Genomic DNA, 22,405 nt, shown 5'->3' with positions numbered 1-22,405 from the left:
CTCAAAAACTTTCATTATTCCCAAGATCTCAAATACAACAACTACGTTTAGAGGGTTTACAGAAATTAGGTCTAACTTATTACATCTTAATTCAAGACATAGTTGATACATATTTAAAACATATTTGTCCTTTAGAACAGTTCTGGATTCAACTCTAGCATTCTTCATCTTTCATCTATACTTCACCTGGGGGTTGGAACAATAAAACAAGGAAAAAAAAAAGGTGAGCTCAAATAGCCCAGTAGGGTATAAACAACAAGTGATGTAGAATTGTCAAGCTCATAAGCACATGATATTTTGTAGATAGGACATCTCACATTATAAACATGGAAAGAAAGAATAAGCACAACATACTTTCCAAACGTATAGAGAAAGCTTACAGAACTTGATATCAAGAATTATATATAGAGTTATATATATATATATACTTCATTAAGCATAGATGCTTTCATTCATAGCCATATTTCGGCCCATTCATAGCCATACCTCGGCTCATAATCCTCTAGATTTACACTCTCTAGAGTCGTCTTTACCCACGTGCACATGGAGGACTATAACGCGTCCACCCGTTATCATATCATAACTCAGTCCATATTCAGAATTAGGGTATCACAAGATAAACTCTAAACATAAACATATCTCACGGAAACAAGTTTCGAGGATACAAAATAGAATTATAGCTTTATCAGTAAAATCATTTATCTGAAAGGAATGGGGTCTGAAAGAAATGATCCCCCTTGGATTCTCATTAGTTGTGGATCTTAGAATGATAGAAACTCTTATAGTAATTGCGTATAAAGATAATCAAAGAATATGAAATATTCACATCGAGTATATCAAAAGAGAATCATTGGAAGAAAACCCTTACATATAGCAAAAGAGAATCAATGGAAGAAAACCCTTACATATAGCAAAAGAGAATCAATGAAAGAAAACACTTACATATAGTTTTTCGGTCACATGTTTGTTTGAGCTTACACCTTGGAGTGGATAACCTATAAATATATTCTAATTTAATCAAATTCATGTTTTAAGGCAGTGTCCTTTCTGTCCAGGTAATGTCCATCTATGTCCAAAATAATGTTCCCTGTGTTCAGTGTTCTTTCTATTAAATTTTTAAGATCACGGGGCCTAGCATGCACTATTCATATGGACCCCACATGTTACTATTCATGTGGACCCCACAGGTTACTATGCTCAGCAGTTCATCATTCTTTGATTTAGTTTATTTCTTGGCTACTATGCTCAGTAGTTCGCCTTTCTTTGATTAAAGTTTACTTTACGGTTACTATGCTAGCATTTCACCGTTCAAATAGATGGGCTACTATGCTCAGCAGTTCGCCTTTCTTTGATTAAAGTTTACTTTACGGTTACTCTGCTAGCATTTCACCGTTCAAATAAGATGATAAAACTTGCATAATCTATAGCGAGTTATCGCCTCTTATGCATGCTTTATCCTAATATTTACATAGGTGGTAGAACCAACCATATTACCCATAATAAATACTTTAACTATCTATATGAAAGACTTACCTTGGTAGTGATGAAGTGGATTTCCTTTTCCTTCTCCTCTCTCTCTTTTCCCCTCTCTCTCTTACTCTTTCTTCTCTCTCGTTCTCTTTTCTCTCTCTCTCTCTTTTTATTTTTTCTTCTTCTTCTCTTCCTCTATTTATAGGTATTTTTTTTTCAACTACAGTCTTAAATTCACAACTACTCTCTTAAATGCTTTTACAAAAATATAGGAATATTAAAGGTATAAATAAATGAATAGTAAAGGCTGCTTGAATAGTAACAGGATGATTAATATTATTTAATTATTATTTTCGTCGGTGAAACACAACTACTCATTAATGATAGTGGTTGTGGAGTGACCCGCTTAACCAATGAGTTAATGAAAGTGGTTGCGGTGTGTCCTTCTGGTAGTGGTTCCCACTAGTGATGAGTCCCGCTAGCGTTGGGTCCCGCTATTTGTGGGTCCTGCTTGTTGTGGGTCCCACTGGTGGTAGGACCCGCTTGTGTGAGGCCCGCTGATGTGGGACCCACTGTTAGTGGGACCCGCTTGTGAATAGTACTCGGTGGGTCCTACTGTGAATAGTAATTTTGAATAGTGTATCTCAATAGTGAATTTGCATAGTATTTATACATAGTAATCTTACGTAGTATTTCTGCATAGTAATCTTGCATAGTGACTATTGTGAATAGTAATTATGAATAGTGACTATTGGTAATTTTTAATATGTGTAACTACCTACTCATTTTTAGTTGACATCTGGGGCGGTGGTTTAGTGGTAGGAAGCCGTTCAATCCTCGCTCAGCGTTGTGTTCGAATCGCGTACGCCCCATTATGCCAGATGTCCTCATGCCCGATTAACTCGGGGAAAAATGAGTAATGACCGATGATTACCCACCTATGAGGCCATTGTTATTTATTTGTATATATATATATATATATATATTACCGGTTATTACAATTTATCCTAAGGAGGGTGCGAAATTTATCAACACCTTTGTTCTCACATTCTATAAAAAAAATGGTTGGGTGATGATATATTCGCACCCTTGTAACGTGATTTCACTCATTTGACGTCAAAAAGGTTTAAAAGTGTTACGTAAATTCACGTTATAAGAGGTGCAAAAAATCCTACAGGGGGTGCGAATTTATCGTCTCCCCTTCTTTTTTGTATTGGTGAGGAAAGTTGTTCGACTTTGATAGCATTGGTTGGCAACAAATTTTGAGTGTATGAAAAGATAATAACACACAATGTGTTGAGATCAATTTTCTCACTTGCGATAAGAGGTCTTATTAATTTCATTATTAATCCCATGAGATGACTCTGATGTTCATTGTGGATTATAAATTTCCTCTCTATGGCTTTGTTCACTTCTTTTCTAGCTGCAGGAAAAGAAAGGAAAAAAATCTAACGTGGAAAATTGAAAAGGGAGGAAAAGAAACTGTGAGAAAATTTCTTTTTGTGAGAAAATTCCGTTGTTCATTTGCCAAGATAGGAAATGAAAGTATGCAGGCAAAGTGGTTTTCTCAGGGAAATGATTTTCTCATCCTTTTGGTGAGAAAATTGAGAGAGAAAGTACAAGAAAGTTGGTTTTCCACATCATTATTTATATTTTTCACCTGTGTAATTCCGCTTTCCCGAGAAAACAAGTGAACGGCAGAAAATGTCCAATCACGGAAAAATTTGGCTTACTTTCTTCCCCTTTCCTTTCTCAAGAAGGCAAGTGAACAGAGCCTATAGTAACTTGAAAAACTTCATGAGAAAATTTAAAGCCTTGAGAATTTTTTGATACAAACCCCATCCTGGATTGATTCCAGAGTTTCTGAGAACTCAAAAGATCGTGTCTAGACTACGAGAAATATCTTTTCTGTAAGCAATCTCACAGGTGATTTTTAGGTGCTTGTTCAAGTATTAAATCGCCTTTATTTTACCATTATCACTTAATTTGTTCTGGATTGATTAATTTGAATTTTTATCTTGAATTACCAGGTCTGATTGACTCAACCTCTCCGGATGTCTCTCTCTCTCTCTCTCTCTCTTTGATTTTGTTGCCGAGAGATTTTGCATTTACCCCTTTCATAAAATTTTGAGTTTAACCAACATATAATGATATCAATAGATTTGAAAGTTTAAATAGACAAATAAGAGTCATAAATTTGCCTTGACCAGAATTACCAACCTATGAGAAAGAAGTAATGCATCCCATGGTTGTCAAATTAGAATATAGTAAGATTATAAAAAAGTTATAATAAATAGAAACATAGATTTCAGATAATAGGATAGAACTATGCCAAATGCTACTTCTAACTTCTCTCGAATTCATGATGCCAAGAAATGGGCTTGCCATAACCCAACATAAGAATCCCAAATGCTACTGCTAACTTCTCATTGTGGTAAAGAAGACTTAGTTCCTCTCTTCTTTTACATCTTGCAGCACAACATTGGTATCAACTTAATAACCTAATTTTCCCCCCTCTCCTACTGTTCATCAGGCACATCATATATCATTGTTGATTGCGAGTGTGATTGTTTTCTGCCAACAAGACATGAACAAGGCCACCAACCCGAGCCTACCTTTCTCAGAGTTTGTTGAAGAGATCCTCGATCGTGTGGAAGGACACTCAATCTATTTTAATCATGTGAGGTGTACGGTGGATGGTGAAGCGAATCGCTTAGCTCTGGGGGGAGTGACCCATGTGAACATAGAGATTCTTGACTTCCTCCCCACCTAATATTTTCCTTTGCTAACCTGATTGGCTACAAGCAGACAAGAGACATATGAAAATGACATCATTGGGTTTTATACGAGTACTCTTGAATTTTGAACAGTTAATATAGCCTCTATACCTAGTCCATTAATTCCCTAGGCAACATTAATCGCATTCCATAATTCACGTCCCTTTTGATGTCCACTCCAGAACTTCTCTAGCAACGCGGATTCTACTGAATTTTGAGTACATATCCAATACAAAACCATAAACACTCGCTATTGAAGAATTCACTAATCCACCTTTTGCATTTCAAAAACAATCTTATCACATCATCAGGACCTGCATGAAGAGGAAGCTTGCTACCATGGCATTCCAAACCACAATGTCTTTGTGATAACAACTGGTATGCATCATCCGAACACCCACACTTTGCATATAAATCAACCAAAACATTAGAAACAAGCGATGTCCAAATTCAACCTAACTCTTATAGCATCTCCACAAATTTCCTTACCTTCTTTTACTGCCAGTAAACTCGAACAAGCCCTGAGAAATAATGGGTGTGTGAATTTGTTCCGTCCAATACCTGGATCGAGCATCTAGTAATGCAATTTTATAACTTGATCAATGTGTTTATTGAAGCACAACCATGTTAGGTATCCAACCAATGTGTCAAAAGCTCAAAAGCTGATGGATCGCGTTTGTCATGAAATTCCATGAAAAGATATTGGGTTCTCTAATTTTATTGAAAGCAAGGTGAGCAAGCTTGACTTGTCTTGTCTGCAAGCAATGTACATGGATGCAATTTTCTCAAGTAGAAATTGTTAGAGTATGTGCCCTAGCAATGCATCAATGTATTTATGTTATATTTCATTACATCTAATGGGTACTCTGATTAGAATGTATGATGTGCTTCTTTTGTGACACATATTCATCCCTAGGTAGCAATTAGGAATACCATGCTTAGAAATTCACAGATCCTAGGGGCAGGTAGATATGGTATTCCAATTCTATGCATGCCTCGAATGTTCCTGGTTGCGGTTGAGATTGAACATCTCTTCTCGTACACAATCAACACCAGTCTTGCCTACATGCACGTGTCGCGGGATGGCTTATTTCAATCACCGGGGTAGTGGACCCTAAGCAAGAAGAGAGGGTGCGATGATCGGATCGCGCACTGAACGTGATCATTTTAGAATAATATGTGGACAGGAGATAGTAAGGCTATTCTTCCCCGACAGGATCCTTTACATGTCCTTCGTCATGTTGTTATGTGGGCCCGTTCTAGTGCTTTGGCTTACCTTAACTAGTCCTTATTCGGGATCATTTTCGGGTAGTATTGGTTCTTAGGGCAAAGTCACGGGGTCAATAGGGATGCCCGGCATGGAATCCTCCTTTTGGCAAAAGAAAAAAAAAACAAAAAGAAAGAGAGCTTCTAGCATAAAGGAAATTGAAAAGGGAGGTCGCTTATGGACTAAAGTAATTAACCTAACGTGGCCATCTTCCTTAAAATATAAAAAAGAAAAAAAAGAAGGGAAATAATATCAACACAACTATGTTTTAATAAATGCACAAACCATGTTATAAGTTATAACATGTTTTTCATAGGTTCCCAAAAAGTTCCGACAAGCCAATTAAAAAGATAAGACAAGCTGAGTTACTGCAATTAATAAAACATGGTTTTGGTGGTATCATTTCCCAAAAGAGGCCAATTTAGTGGCCCTTGGTATTCCTATTGCCAACCTCTTTGCCCCGGAAAAAAAAAAGGAACAAAATTTTCCAAATAAAGAACCCCTAATTTATCAGAAAAAAGAAGAAAAAGGGTAAATCCTAATTTCCGTTCTCTTGCTCTGAGAAATCCCTCATATCCCTCCCAAGATTCAATTTTCAATCTTCGGAGTGTTTTTTTATACCAGTTCCGATTCCCTTCTTTTTCCTTTTCTGCATTATGAATCCAAAGCTATCTACAAGTTCAAGCGATGTTTCTGCGCAGAGGAGGAATTCCAAAAAACCCAAATGTACATTTCCCTAATTTCAATGCCCTAATTTTTTTCTACATTTCTATCGATTGTTCTCTTTCTAATTTTCACAATATATAGCTTTGATTGTTTGGATGTTTTTAAATTCTTCGGGTTAGGGTTTGTGAAGCACATTTTTTTGTATCCATCAAAACACATTGATTGGTGTTTTAATCTGAGAATATGATATGTTTTTGGGAGTTGGGAGTTGGTAATGCCACCCACTTGTTTTGGTCATTTTCACTATCTCTTTCATTCAAGCCAGATTTCATTGATTTGCTTACAATCTACAATGATTTATGAGCCAGTGAAAAGATTTCAAAATAATTAAGCTGGGTGGAAAATGCCAAAACAAGTGGGTGGCAATCCCATCTCCATGTTTATATTATTTATTTATTTTTTTTGTATTTTTTTTTTAAATATTTCTTGTTTGACATTGGTGTTGAGACTAAGATTAGGTTTAGAATCTTGGCATAGAGTAAATAATATATTAGTTGGTATTAGCTGTACACATATTTATAGATTATTGGATATTGTATTTTTGGAGAGTGATAAATGTACAAAACAATCTGTGACACTGTGATTGAACCCACAGTGTCACATCGACTTCACCTGTGCCATTCATTAGGTGGGCCCACCAGCCTGAAAATCCCAGATATTGGGTGCTCTCAGTCCAATTTGATGACTTCATTATGTTTGTTGCACAATTTGTTATTGACTCTTCATTTGAAAGGCACAAATTTGACTGTTGGAATCATCCAATTATTATAGCTTTTAGGCGCGCATCTCCATCGTGGCCCACTGGATGAATGGTCCATGCTGATGTTACACATGTGGGTCCTATCACAGGTTCTTTTGATCAATCATTTATGTTTCATGTAGGTGTCTTAGTGTCTATATATTTGCTCCTTATTCATATAAGTATTTTTCGAGCTCACTCAACTAAAGTATAGAAATTAGCATGTGATGAAGCTATATGCGATATTAAATAATGTGGTATGATAAAAATCCAAGAAATGTATGACATTAATTAATATGAAGTTTGACATGCATCTCCATGGTGGGCCCATTGGATGAATGGTCCACGATGATGTTACAAGTGGGGGTCCTATCACAGGTTCTTTGATCAATCATGTATGTTTCATGTAGGTGTCAATATAGTTGCTCCTCATTCATATAAATATTTGTCGAGCTCACTCCACTGAAGTATAAAAATTAGCATGTGATGAAGCTGCATGCAATATTAAATAATAGGGAAAATTACAGATAGACCCCTTGTGGTTTGGCCATTTTTTGCTTTAAACCCTGTGGTTTGGAAGTTACCAAAGGCACCCCCTCAACTTCCTGACATTTTTAAGTAGACCCCCTCCGTTGACGGTCCGTTAGTTTAACCTGACGGAATGACTAAAACGAACCATGGTTAATATTTTGAGGACAGAAATACCCTTTATCACTGGTTTTAAGCCATTTGCAAAGGGATTAGGGTTACGCCATTTCCCACTACCGCCACGTCCAGCGACCGCCTCCGTCGCCATCTCCGGCCGCCACCGTCACCGCCACCATAGACAATGATACCCCACCCCATGGCTACATCAAACCCACATTTCAAGTGTAAAAAAACATTGATAAAAAAAAAAAAATCCCTAAAATATTAGGGTTTATGTGCAAATCATGATAATGATGTGAATGAAGACAAATAAAACTCCTAAATCGAGGGTTTATGTTGATAAATAAACAAGTGTTTGAATCAAACCCTAATTTTCAGTTTTAACGTATGAAAACCCTAATTTCAGTTGGGGAAGACAAGGGCCAAAGCGGAAAGTTGAGGGGGGTGTCGTTGGTAACTTCCAAACCACAGGGTTTAAAGCGGAAAATGGCCAAACCATAGGGGGTGTATATGTAATTTTCCCTAAATAATATGATATGATGAAAATCCAAGAAATGTATGACATTAATTAACATGAAGTTTTTGTGATACTCTTTTTGGTCAATGGTTTGTTGCTGCTGCTTAGTCATTGGATTCACGTGCCATAATTTAAACACACTAAAATAGAATAAATATTTCTTTATGCAAGCTTCCATAGTTGGCAGTAAGTTAACCATCTTCTCCTATCATTTCTGTTCAAAAAACTCATCTGGAACTGAAATTCTTGTGCTTCTATTGCTGGGTTTGCTTATAAGACCTTGTTTTCGGACATGCAACCATGCTAAGAGCCATAACGCACTCCCAAAATCTTAGTTGCAAGTCGTGAGACAAGAAAAGGGAGGTACTAGTTCTCAGAAATCAGGAAGAAGGGTGGCTAGGTAACAAAATACCGGAAATCTCCTACTTTAGTTTTTTTAATAAAAACTTGGATATTCAAACCTCTCTCTCTCTCTCTCTCTCTCTCTCTCTATATATATATATATATATATATATATATATATATATATATATATATCTGTGTGTGTGTGTGTGTGTGTGTGTGTGTGTGTGTGTGTGTGTTGGGGTTTAGCTAGGCCCTACCTATTTATTGAGAATTAAAGAAAGTACGAGCATTACCATTAAAGAAAGACAGAAAGAAAGAAAGTATGAGCAATACATCCAAATAGTTAATTTTTGCACAAATCATACATTATGCAAGAGATTCCAACCATACACTGATGGATTATGTTGTTTATAGAGATTTTAACCCCAAATGGGGAAAAAGACTCGATCCAAACTCTAAACTCATGACATAATATATGATTAGAAGGTTGCTTGTGAGAGGAGAGTGATCTCATGTTTTCCAGTTCCGACTTCTAGAGTCAACGATCATGCTCGTGGAATTTGAAGAGTAAACTAACTCTGGTTCAAATTAGTTTTGATTCAGGGAGCACTTACGATCATTAGTTGGGGGCTATAAGGATAATTCTTGCTCTTCATTTGGACTAGAAGTCATTATATCTTCATTCATATCCGCATATATGGGTATCTTTGACTTAATGTTGATAGGTAGGAGAGGATTCTTCATGTAGAATCTCATAGGATTTTCAGTCTTAACACCTTCAACGGCCAGCTTATCAGTGTCTTTATTGACATAGATTCAAATACCAAATCATCATTTTTTGGAGCAAATTTGCCTAACTCATGCTTTGTCTCAACATTTATCAATCTGAGAATCACTTTCAATATCAGGCAACGAGCAATTATCTATAGATTTTTCAACTTCTTTCATACTCAAAGCAAAATATCTGTTCTTTGAAAAATATCATCTGAAGGCAGAGGAGCTGCTACTTTTTCAATATTGGACATATGTCTGTTGTTAATTCAGGCTCGCTCTTTCTTATTCTGAATTTAAATTTTCTGGGTAGCTGAACTTGGGGACGATTGACAGCTTTGAGCAGTATGTCCGAAGACCATAGAACATCACGAGGAGCTTGTAATCTAATCAAATTTCACTGGGTGCTGTAATGCCATCAGAAGAACATGTTTCAACTGAATTTGGAAGTGGGGGTTACCTGCTTGAATTTCAATGCAAACTTGGGTAGGGGAGAACCTTGAACCTTTTGCTGTATAGGAGTCTGCGACTGAAGGATTTCCAATCAAGCTGGCGATTATGGTTTTCAGTGAATTTTTTCTAAAGGATTCATTTAGCCGACCCCAACTAGTTTGGGACAAAGGCTTTGTTTGAGTTGAGTGACCAGAACTTCAAATGCAGCCCATCAAATCTCATCTAATGGGGTAAGAAGAGAATTTAAGTTTCTCAAGCTTAAGATTTGGAGACCATTTGCTTTAAGTTTGTAACATATTGTAACAATTTGGATTTGAGGAATATGATGGAAATCTCAGCAAATCCAAATTTTGTAACATATTGTAACAATTTAAGTTTCTCTCCTCGTTGGTGTCTTAGAACTCTCAGATTCAACCGTTCAACAATATCTATTATGAATTATCCAACGACAAAAGTTACATACTAACAAAAATTATTGGTGACAAAATCTAATGATGGATCATAATAGTGGTCCCTGGGTGGTACTGAAGCGGGAGTAGGCGTCAGATTTCAAAGTTGGATGTGATTACTGCTTCCTAATCTAAATGATCTCTCTTGGATCTCTGTCTTCTTGAAGAATGGACTGACAATGTCTTTGTATCCATTTTAACTAGTTATGAATATTGGCAACATCCATTTGATCTCATTCTACTTAAAGGCAGCTTTTAGAAAGAAAAAGTATAGACTCTTTCGAGGGCCAGTTGAGCTTGTGTTGACCCACTCCTATTGTTGGATAAAGCAATCTATTACTAATGCATCCACCCCCGTAAAAAATAAAAATCTATTACCAGTGCTCACTGGATAGCTAGAAAATTGAGAAGATTAGGGAGCTGTCCTGCTAAATCAATGTTTCTCAACCCAAATGATTAGCCATTTACATATCAAAGAATTGAGTGAGAAGGTGAATCCAGTGAGAGTTTGCAACCATTCACATTAAATCAAACTATAATTCTTCATGAATAGAAATTAAGGGTTTCAAGAATTTCTTGATTAAATAATAAAAGAGAAACGTGAGGCGTTGAGCCTTAAAAAGAGAGGAAAAGTATCATTTCTGTCTTCTTTATTGATTGATTTGTCCCTTAGCCTCTAGGCGGCAGCTTTACTTCGTTATTGCTCATATTCGGAGAGTTCCTTTTTGTTTGAGTTAGTAATTCAGTGACATTGTTTTGGTTCCACCTTCATATTTATTGAGAACTCTCTTTTGACTTTTTTTTTAATAGAAGACTTGCTTTGGAAATTTTGATTGACTTTTATGGTTTCACTTTATGTAAGCTTGTATGGGCCATTTTTTATGAAGCCTATACAATGTTTTTGTTGCAGATTCTAGATTTACGCAACAAGAGCTTCCTGCTTGCAAACCAATTCTTACACCGGGATGGGTAAGTTAGGATTTGCATCTAGTAGAATATTCCTGTTATAGCAATTCAAGCTTTTCATTGAAGCTCTTAAAATCTTAACAACTCTTAGACACTTTGCTGTCTTTTTTGGGTACTTCTGGAAAAGTTTATCCTCTTATAATCTTCTTATCCGCATTCAGGTTATCACAACATTCACATTCATTGGAATTATCTTTATCCCAATTGGCCTTCTTTCCTTATTTGCATCACAACGGGTAATATATTTCTCAATCCATCTCTCAGACTTGTATCTTCTTTATAAAGATTTTTCTGTTCTTGATTAATCTGCTCTTGCCTGACATTTAGGTGGTTGAAATTTTGGACCGGTATGATACGGATTGCGTTCCTAAAGATTTGCGTACAAATAAGCTTGCATTTATACAAAGCAGTAAAACTAATAAGACCTGTATCAGAACTTTAACTGTATGTCCGTTCCTCTGCATTTCTTCAATTTATCTCGGATATTAATTCTTCTTGGATGCTTCACTATATGGGTTTTTACCTTCAATCATAACAAAATCTCCTTTCAAGAAAATGCATTAACTGCAAATCTTCTCAGGTGCCAAAGCTTATGAAACGCCCTGTGTATGTTTATTATGAGCTTGATAACTTCTACCAGAACCATCGTCGGTATGCATAATTTATTTGTATTTCAGTCCAATATTTTTTTTGCCCTCTCTATGTTTATTATGAGCTTGATAACTTCTACCAGAATTATCATCGGTATATATAATTTATTATTAATCCAGTCCAATACATTTTTTAGTTGTCTTCTTTTTAAGATATTTATATTAATCTTTTTATTGACTGATATTTATATTCATCTTAAATGGATATTTTTATTGAACATGCCTTTCTATTGAAATGGATTTACTTCCCTGTGGTCAGATGTAAGATCTAAGTTCTTTTATAGACTAGACAAAAGTAATGTTTAATGTTCTAACTTCAATTTTGGTGGGTCTTTGGTTCATGTCATGGTGGCTATCTTTTCTTTGTTCTATTATAGACTTAACAAAAGTAATTGTTAAGGTTCTAACTTCATTTTCATTAAAATAGCAAAATACTAATTGCTTGATACTTAATATGCCAAAAAAATGAAACCGGATTTTCAATTTGCCTGATAGCAAAATACTAATTGCTTGATAGCAATTCCTCTCTCCCCCCCTCTCTCTCTCTCAAATAAATAAACTATTGCACTGTCCTTATTGTTTTCATCCACCAAGTTCATCTCATTCATATCAGAAAGAAAATTGTTCAAGATTTGATCTAGAAAATATGATTACTTTTCTTCCTATTGATACCAAATGCTTATTTCTTTTATGGAAACTTAATCCTTCAGTTTTATAAGCATATAGTATCTTTTAATGATCCAATAACATCTCACACATATAACTTCTCGCATTCATATACCATTCTCAACTCAACTCAACTCAACAAAGCCTTTGTCCCAAACTAGTTGGGGTTGGCTAAATGAATCCTTTAGAAAAATTTCAAGAAGAAGGTGAAAGGAATCTATCCGGCTCTAATCCTGGCTCTAGTTGGGTTCTTCTACGTGGATCATTTTCTTCCATTCTAATCTATCCAAGGTCAAGTTCTCTGTTATGTTCCTACTTATCAAGTCTTTCCTCACTGTTTCTACCCAAGTTGTTTTCGGTCTGCCCCTACCTCTTTTTACTCCATCAATTTGGCACGGGTCGCCTCTTCTCACCGGAGCATCCAAAGGCCTACGTTGGATATGTCCAATCCATCTTAAGCAATGCTCTCTCATCTTCTCCTCAATTGGTGCCACCCCCACCTTTCTACGAATGTCTTCATTTTTAATTCTATCTAACCTTGTGTGGCTGAGCATCCATCTAAGCATTTGCATATCAGCTACACTCATCTTATGCACATGCTGCTTCTTGGTGGCCCAACATTCTGGGCCATCCAACATGGCTGGCCTCATAACTATCTTATAAAACTTTCCCTTCAACTTGGTAGGCATTTTATGGTCGCACAGAACTCCTGAAGCATGCTTCCACTTCAACCTACCTGCTCTTATTATGTGGTTAACATCCTCTTCAATCTCTCCTTCCTTATGTAGGATTGAACCAAGATAGCGAAAGATATCCCTCTTAGGTTCCTCCTGTCTAGTCATATTTACTACATCCTCGCCCCGCTTCCTTACATTTCTAAAGTTGCACTCTATATACTCTGCCTTAGTCCTGCTCAGTCTAAAACCTTTGGATTCCAAAGTAGCTCTCCATAACTCTAACTTAGCATTTACTCTTGCTTTGGTTTCTTCGATTAATACTATGTCATCTGCAAATAACATACACCACGGTACCTCATCCTGGATACCCTCCGTAAGATCATCCATAACTAGCGTAAAAAGATAAGGGCTTAGAGCTGATCCTTGGTTCAGTCCTATTGTAATTGGAAACTCACTAGACGTGCCATCCGTGGTTCTGACACTAGTTACTGCTCCATCGTACATATCCTTAATCACATCAACATATTTAGTAGGCACTTTTTTCCTTTCAAGGACCATCACATAACACACTCATGGGAACCCTATCATACGCTTTCTCCAAATCACTCATATACCATTCAAAAATAAAAATAAAAAATAATAATATCATCTTGCACTCATATAAGTCCTGAAGCTTTTTGGATAAGTGGGGGAATTCCTTCAAGACAGTAATGGATGGCTCTTAGGATAAGATCGTGGAGAATTCCAAAATTTGGGAAAACTAGGAAAACTTTGGACGCTGGATAGGATCCTATAGTAAGATTTCACGGAAAAATCTATGCTCGGTTCAGGATTCTAAATAAGCTCGTCCTTGTGATCACCTGACGAAATATATAAGTTCTAAAGCTTTTCATACAGGCGGAGGAATTCTTGTAAGGCCCCTACGGATGCTGCTTCCTTTAATATAGACACGATCCCCATCCTTGGTATGAAGTTTTCCAAATAAATGAGATGGATGCTCTAGAGTTAAATGCTTCGGCAGAAAGATTTGGGAATGTAAGTTGAAAAATAAAGCATTGATGGGAAAATGGCTGTGGAGGTATGGAGAGAGAGAGAGAGAGAGAGACCTTGTGGCATAGAATCATTGGGAAAAAATATAGGAGTGAATGAGGGGATTCGGAGAGTAGAAATCCTATTGTATACAAAGGTTTGGGTGCATGGAAGGCTATTTGCATCAAGACCCCTGTATGAGCTGTTAATTAGATTTAGGGATGGTAGGGAGAGAGGGTAGATGCTTTTGGGTAGACCTTTGGTTAGGAGAGTCCCTGTTTTGCTATGCATTTCCGGAACTATACCGGTTGGCGACAGATAGAGGGATCGTAATCTGTGACTACTTGGAGATGAGGGGCAAAAGGGATTGGGAGGGGGGTTGGGGGTGGAATTTAAGATTTAGGAGAAACCTAAAGGATAATGAATTTGACTGTCTTTCCCGTGTCCTTACTCTTGTAGGATCCCTATATTGTTTCCTTTCATCCCATGACCAGATAGTTTGGACCCCTAACAACACTGGAATTTTTTTTCTCTTTGCTCATTTTTTTTACAGATTGGCAAGAGAGAATGGAAAGTTATCAAAAAATTCAAAAATTTGGCAAGGAATGGCTCCTCCTCAGATCGAGGATTTTGCTTTGACGGTGGCAAGCAATAAGATCAGCATGTGTGTTAATCTTAAGAGAAGAAAGTTTTCACTAGCTAGCCAACAAATGCATCTTATGCAATGAAGAGGAAGAAACGTTGGACCATAGGCTGTTACATTGTTCTTTCTCCTTCAGGTTATGGGAGGCTGTCACCAAAAGCTTTGGAATGTGTTGGGTCTTCCATAGTTCCATAAAGAAAACAATTTTGCATTGGAATAATGGCCTGTTTGAAAAGTGGGACAGATTCTATGGAGAGACGTAATGTACGCCCTGATATGACATATTTGGAGAGAAAGGAACAATCGTATCTTTGAAGGATTAGGAAAAAGCTTGGCAAGGATAATAACAAAAATTACTTGGGGTAGGAATGACTTCACTTTAGTGTCATACTCGATGGGAGATATCTTAAGGAATTGGAGAACGGTCATTTGGGAGAGAAAGGCAAAGATAATGGTGGCTCCTAAGTGGAAACCTCTCCCGATTGGGTGGATCAAGTGCAATTTTGACGAAAGTTCAAAAGGTAATACAGGCCAATCTGGAATCAAGGGAGTATTTCCCAACAATACATGCTCACACTATTCTCTTTTTCCAGGCCAGTTGGGGTGTGTGTGACACTAACGAGGCAGAAGCAAGAGCCCACTTTGGGCCTTGAAATGGTTCGTCGAAGGAAGGCATACCCCATTGATTATTGAAGAGGATTCAACCAACGTCATAGCATGGACTAGCCTCAGGGTACCGGGATCGTGGAATATAGCAAACATAATCTCGGAAATCCAAGACCTGTGCGAAATGCCACACCTGGAATTTTCGCACATGAGGTGGTCAGCGAATGATTCTGTTGTTCAGCTAGACAAGGAGGGAGCAGATCGATAGACATTGGATACATAATCATCAGTGAGGTTTCTGTTTGGGATTTCATAGACGCTTAGTCAGGGTTTTGATTGTGTATTTTTATCTAGGGGACGCCTTGTCCCCTTCTCTATACTTGGACTGTTTTCATCAATAAAATTTCTATTACCTTTAAAAAAAAAAGATTTGGGACTTTCATTGCCAATGGCTCACCACACCACTTACACAGTCAAAAATGAATATTTGCCCTATTCCCAACACAAAACGTCCCATTGGAATTGAACGTTGAGAATTCAGATTTCTAGGTATTCCATATCTTTGATCTATCTCCCGTCCTCTCACCAAGAAGGATGCTTCTCCCTCGCTCTGATATTTAGTGGGAATAACCTTAGTCGATGATTCCCCTTCATTGTGAGGCTTTTTCAGGTGTTGGACAAGATTTACATCAAGCGGACTAGGGAGGAGAAAAGGGTTTGGATATGGAATTCATCTGGGGACTTCTCTGTCAAGTCATATTATCTCCACATTGTGGCTTGCCCAGTCTCTTCAAAGGTAGCGAGGGTTTGGACAATCCAAGCTCTTCCCAGGGGGGTGTATGTATTTGGATGGGCGGCTCTTCTTGAGAAGTTTCAGACAATTGATTTCTTACGAAAGAGGGAGACATTGATTATCGATCATTGTGCTCTTTGTATTGAGGCGGGGGAGTCAGTGGACCATCTTTTTATGCATTACTGCATAGCTATGGGGGAGTAAAATTTTGAATAGATTTGGGATAGCTTTGGTGTTTCCAGCAAAGCTTATGGATCTCTTGGGATGGTCTTTTATCCCTTGGAGAAAGAAAGGCAAGATCCTATGGAATGTGACTCTTCTATCTACTATGTGGGTCCTTTGGAAAGAAAGAAACGTGAAAGTTTTAAAAACTTATGCAAAAAGTTCATCCTATCTATACATTAAAGAGGTGGCTTTGACCATATCATGGGTTAAGGTTATTTCTTGCTTCAAATTTGTTTCAGCTTTTGATCTATGGAACAGGTGGAAAGAGATTTGCCTCGTTATGGAGCACAAGCAAAATGTTGTTCAGGATTGGGTTCCTCCGGCCTAGGGTTTTTTGAAGCTTAATTTTGATGGTTCTAGTTTGGGGAATCCCGGTCCTGCCGGAATTAGTGGTGTCCTAAGAAATGAGTTAGGGGAGGCTCTTTGGGCATTTGCGGGCCCTATTGGCATTGCAGATGCTAGTGAGGCGGAGTTGCATGCTTTGCATCAAGGCATCAAGTTGTTACATAAAGAATGCCTAGATAAAGTAGTGGTAGAAGGGGATGCCCTAAATGTTATACAGTGAATTACTGGATCCCATCATCATCCATGGAGATTTGACCGTTTCTTTGACGAGATTCAGGATTGGACGGGACCCGGCTATAGTCTTTCAACATGCTAGAAGATCTGCAAATGGTGTAGCCAATAATTTAGCCAGAGAGGGAGTGGCTAAGGAATCATGAGAAATTTTTGATTCCTTGCCACTTTGATTTTGCTCCTCTATTTCTCTGTTTGGATTGACCATCTTTGTTTTAGCATTTCTATGCTCTCTTTGTATTGACCATCTCGGTCCTTTTTGTTCTTAATATATCTATTACCATTTAAAAAAAAAATGATTCCCCTTCATTGTTAATAGTCTCCACCAACACTTGGCAATTAGAGCCGAGTTTCACATTCTGGGGTTCTTTGCCTCCATTTAATTATGTGAACCTGCCTAATAGTGGGATCGTGCTACTATCGTATTCCCAATAATTCAGTTGCACTTGATTTTATGAGAAATTGGCAAACCCCTTTTCAAAAGTTACTTTTTGATTTTTCTCTGTTCTGATGCCATTTATTGAATTCAAGTTGAATGGGCCCACCTGCACAATTTTCGGATTTGCTGGAGTTCTTCAGGCGAATAAGTCAAAACGGCTATGGGTCCATTGATTCCATTCTATAACCGTTAAAAATGATAGTTATGTAGCATAATTGAACATCCTTCCAACATTCCTTCACGTGCCTATGCACTTACAGAAAACTACCTATTCATGTTTCTTGGACTGATACTACTTGTAAGATCTATGACTAAACGATGAAGCTGACAATAGTACTTGTTTCAGATATGTTAAAAGCAGAAGTGACAAACAATTGCAGAGTAGGAAGAATGAAAAGGAAACAAGTACTTGTGATCCTGAAGCCACCACCTCAAATGGGTCCTCAATCGTTCCTTGTGGGCTCATTGCTTGGAGCTTGTTCAATGATACATACAGATTTTCACTAAAAAACAAGGGGCTAGAAGTGAGCAAGAAGAATATTGCATGGAAGAGTGACCAAGACCATAAGTTCGGGGCCGATGTCTATCCTAAGAATTTCCAGAGTGGAAGCTTAATTGGTGGTGCCAAACTTAATGCCAGCAAACCTGTCAGTGCTCTTTTTTCCCCCTTTTCAGCACCCTTTATTATTTGCTTTATTAATCTATCGTGGTGTGTGTAACAGTTGAGTGAGCAAGAGGATCTTATTGTTTGGATGCGGACAGCTGCACTGCCAACTTTCAGAAAACTCTATGGGAAGATAGAAGATGATCTCGAAGCTAACACGGAAATAACTGTCATAATAGAGAACAACTATAACATGTACAGTTTTGGGGGCAAGAAAAAGCTGGTTCTTTCAACTACAAGTTGGATAGGTGGTAAAAATGATTTCCTTGGTATTGCATATCTATCAGTTGGTGGGCTTTGCCTTTTCTTAGCAATAGTCTTTACAGTCCTGTATGTGGCCAGGCCAAGGTGAGTTTCTTCTTTGGTATATGTGTGATAAAATTTGTGATAAAATTTTTCTGTGTGATAAAATTTGTGAAAGGTATGTAAGTTTTGGAAACGATACAAAAAGTAAGTGAAGGTTTTATTGGCTATCGGAAACTCTCTTAATACTTTGAAAACACTCAATGACTTTTAGTTTCTATAGAGCAATACTGATTATCTTTTTTCTTTTTTTTTTAAATTTCAGAACATTTGGTCTTTTAGTGCACATTTCTTGAAATTTCTACTCCCTTTGCTTTAGAAAATTAACATAATTTAACTTTCTGACCAGATGTAGACATCGGGAATTCCTTTTATCTGTTACGTGGAACTTTTGAAATTTACATTTAATGGATGATATTTCTTTCTTTTGTAAATTAGTAAATTATATTTATGATGTGAATTGTATATGATAATGGGCATTTTCAGTATTTGCATCATATTTAGATTCCCTAATACTTCACCCACTTTTCAGTGTGCAGGAGTTTCTTTGTTTCTGTTTGTGATCGATAGTTATTATTATTCTTTGATAACAGACTTAACTTTATTGATTTAAAAAGAAAAATAAAAAATGGACGAGGTGTCCACAAGGATAAGAAAAAACGATAAGCAACAGCTAACAAGAAACTATGTATACAGAAATCAGCACCAATAGTTATCAGTATCATTATTATTCTTCAATGATATTATTGCCATTTTTATCCCCTCTTTAGAGTTTTACATATTAGGACTTGGGGCAGCTGATTATATGGAGAGAAATGGAGTTTAGTGATCATACAATTTGGAAGTTTAAACAAGATATAGATGGAATTTGCTCTTTTGCATTTATTTTAAAATTTTACATATTAACAAGCTTTCGTTGGCTCTTTTGCAGGCCTCTAGGAGATCCATCCTTCTTGTCTTGGAACAGAAATCCCGCCGGGCATATGAATTAGGAATGGCTCTACCACCTCCACTCCCATTTTGTTGGCAGTGGTACTTACACATGGCTGTTCTAGGTTTTATCTTGGACCAAGGTCCTTAGCTGTAAGACATTGGATTAAGTGTGTACTCATTCATGTTCAAGACTTTAAACTTTAATGTATACAACATTTTGCAGATCGTAGTTCTAGTTTTATCGTACAATTTGAATCCAACTTAATGCTGGGTTCTTCGATTTCATTCGTCCTCTTATTCTTGCGACATTATCCCACTGACCAACTTTTGCCTGTATATTTGATAACTGTACATGGAGGTTTGAATTTTCAGGCTCTAACTCAAGAAGTTGTTTCACTGCTATCGCTGCAATTGCTCCGTCTCCGTGAATGGTCGCAGCACCGAGAATTGCTTCCCATACTCGAGAATCAGGTCGAAGAGGCATTTCATTGATGAACTTCAATGCCTCTGTGAGTAACTTTGCTCTTCCCAGCATATCTACCATGCAAACATAATGCTTCATGGTGGGTTGAATGCCAAAGTCTCTGGACATAGCCTGGAAATATCGAAACCCATCTTGTACAAGTCCAGAATGGCTACAAGCTGAGAGAATTCCTGTGAATGTTACAGAATTGGGGACTGTGGGTCCGGTTCGCATCATCCTTTCGAAGGTAGAAATGGCCTTGTTGCCTTGCCCGTGGAGCCCGTAGCAAGTGATGAGTGCAGTCCATGAATTCACATCTCTTTCTTGCATCTTATCAAAGATACGCTGGGCGAGTTCTACATCTCCAGATTTACCATACATGTCGATGAGTCCATTGCCTACAAAAATATCTCTCTCTAAACTTGCTCTATATACATAACCATGTATCTCCTTCCCCTGCCTCAATGATGCTAAATCTGAACAAGAACAAAGGGCGGCAACAATTGAAAATGAATCGGGTTCGATGTTGTTAAATTCTTTCATCTCAGCAAAGAGTTCCAGTGATTCCCAAGCCATGCCGTTTTGTGTATAGCCTGACATCATTGCATTCCACGAAACTCGATTTCTTTGAGGCATCTCATTGAAATGTCGGCGAGCAAAGAATATGTCCCCACATTTGGCGTAGGTGTCAACCAGGGCTGTTGAGACAAAGATATCCAAGTCAAAACCACCCTTGACGAGAAATCCATGGATTTGGGTTGCTTCTTCACTGTAACAGAAGCTTGGAAGGATGGTAGCCATGGTAAATGAATTGGGTTTAAAGCCCGCGATTTGCATCCCTTGAAACAGTTTGACGGCATGGTCGAAGTGACTGTGTTGGGCGTAAGAAGAGATGGCTGCGGTCCACGTGACTATGTTTCTGTGAGGAATTTTCTCAAACAGGTTTTGCATAGCGTCTAAAAGGCTGAATTTACCATAGAAGAGGATTAGGCTATTACCCACAAAGAGATTACTATCAAATCCAATTCTAATGGCATGGTTGTGGATCAGAAGTCCCATGGTTGGGTCTTGCAGTTGGGAAGAGGCTTTGAGTATGTAGGGGAATGTGAAATTGTCAGGCTTGAAGCCATGGTTCCAAAGCTTAGTGTAGAGTTCTAGGGCTCTACCGAATTGGCAACTCTGAACTAGGGCTTGTATGGTAGAGTTGATGGAATGAGACATGGGTTGGTTGTGGAATGGAAGCGATGGATGATAGATTAGGGTTTAGAATTTGTTGGGTTTGAACAAGATTCTCATCGTGGAAGGATAGTTCTCATTGCCATTTTAAGTTGGGTTACAACAAATAACTACCAAAGCACAGAAAAAGGAAATATTGGGGGCATCTAGTTTCTTATACTTGCAAAAAAAGGTTGGTTTTTCTTTGAGATGAATCTCTCTAAAACGTCAATTTAGCAGTACCCAGTAAATTCAGCACGAGAAACAACCATCTTAGCATCATATAAATAGCATGAAATTCTCACAAAAGTAGGAATAAAAAGTAAACGGTTGAATAAAAAACAAGTTCAAAAGGCAACAAAGGCAACGAGAACTGCATGAAGCCTCACAAATTCCCTTATATTTATAATAACTTCATCGCATAACCCAAAAGCTGAAAAATAATGCGTGGGAAATGGCATGTTCTTGGTGCATTGCCCTTTCTCACCCTCTTCTTCCTCTTCTTCTTCTTCTTCTTCAACCTCCATATAAAAACTACTCTACTTTCCGACAATGCTGTCCTCATTCCTCCGGCAAACCCACCGGCCGAATTCAGCCTGCTAATCGGAATCCTAACCCGTGCCGATAACTATGATCGCCGCCACTTTCTCCGCCTCATCTATGGCATCCAATCATCTCCCATCGCCAAAATTGACGTAAAATTCATCTTTTGTAACCTCACTAAGGAAGAACAACGCGTACTTATAGCACTTGAAATCCTTCGTTTCCATGACATTATCATCCTAAATTGCACTGAGAACATGAACTCCGGCAAGACCTACACTTACTTCTCTTCCCTCCCTCGCATCCTTCCCCATCACTATAACTACATTATGAAGGCCGATGATGATGTGTTCATCAGACTAGAACAGTTAGCCTCTTCACTTAGACCCTTACCGAGGGCCGATTTATACTATGGGTTTGTCATCCCTTGTGCTAGTAAAAATCCGTTTGTCGAGTACATGTCTGGTATGGGATTTATTTTGTCTTGGGACCTCGTCGAGTGGATCGGAGAATCGGATATTCCTGCGAACAATAGGGAGGGGCCGGAAGATAAGTTGGTCGGAAAATGGTTGACGATGGGTAACAAGGCGAAGAACAGGTTTAGTGATAAGCCAGCAATGTATGATTATCCGGGAGCCAACGGGAAGTGTTCCCATGATCTTATACCGGAAACTGTTGCGGTGCACCGGCTTAAGAGGTGGGATAGATGGTTACATGTTCTAAGGTTCTTCAATGTCACCAAAGGGCTTAAGCCCTCAAAGCTTTACCACATTGATTGAGTCTCAGGATTCAAATGTGAATTTGTATTTTTTTTTCTTTTCTTTTCTTGGTTTTACTCATCATCTCAAGAAA

The 22,405-nt window shown here is 37.8% G+C and overlaps 2 protein-coding genes and 1 pseudogene across 2 annotated transcripts; 2 read left to right on the top strand and 1 right to left on the bottom strand.

The window, feature by feature from the left end:
- The first annotated feature begins 5,944 nt into the window (after positions 1 to 5,944).
- Positions 5,945 to 19,615, top strand: LOC143886754 (ALA-interacting subunit 1-like). The gene is made up of 8 exons (XM_077390866.1): positions 5,945 to 6,240; positions 11,073 to 11,131; positions 11,290 to 11,364; positions 11,456 to 11,572; positions 11,709 to 11,779; positions 17,779 to 18,079; positions 18,155 to 18,444; positions 19,331 to 19,615. The coding sequence occupies exons 1-8, from the start codon at positions 6,171 to 6,173 to the stop codon at positions 19,389 to 19,391; spliced, it is 1,044 nt and encodes a 347-aa protein (XP_077246981.1). The 5' UTR covers positions 5,945 to 6,170; the 3' UTR covers positions 19,392 to 19,615.
- On the bottom strand, positions 19,571 to 21,016 carry LOC143886073 (putative pentatricopeptide repeat-containing protein At3g05240 pseudogene; annotated as a pseudogene).
- A 437-nt stretch (positions 21,017 to 21,453) lies between these two features.
- LOC143886072 (beta-1,3-galactosyltransferase pvg3-like) lies at positions 21,454 to 22,396 on the top strand. Its single transcript, XM_077390052.1, has one exon. It carries the CDS (start codon positions 21,454 to 21,456, stop codon positions 22,330 to 22,332), a length of 879 nt encoding a protein of 292 aa, XP_077246167.1. The 3' UTR covers positions 22,333 to 22,396.
- The last annotated feature ends 9 nt before the right edge of the window (positions 22,397 to 22,405 follow it).

The sequence above is a fragment of the Tasmannia lanceolata genome, unplaced genomic scaffold (genome assembly GCF_043159265.1).
Source record: "Tasmannia lanceolata isolate RefF3 unplaced genomic scaffold, GAP_Taslan_0.1 ptg000011l, whole genome shotgun sequence".
Taxonomy (NCBI): Eukaryota; Viridiplantae; Streptophyta; class Magnoliopsida; order Canellales; family Winteraceae; genus Tasmannia; species Tasmannia lanceolata.
Note: the sequence above shows the minus strand (reverse complement) of the source record. Positions and strands in the feature narration are given on the sequence as shown.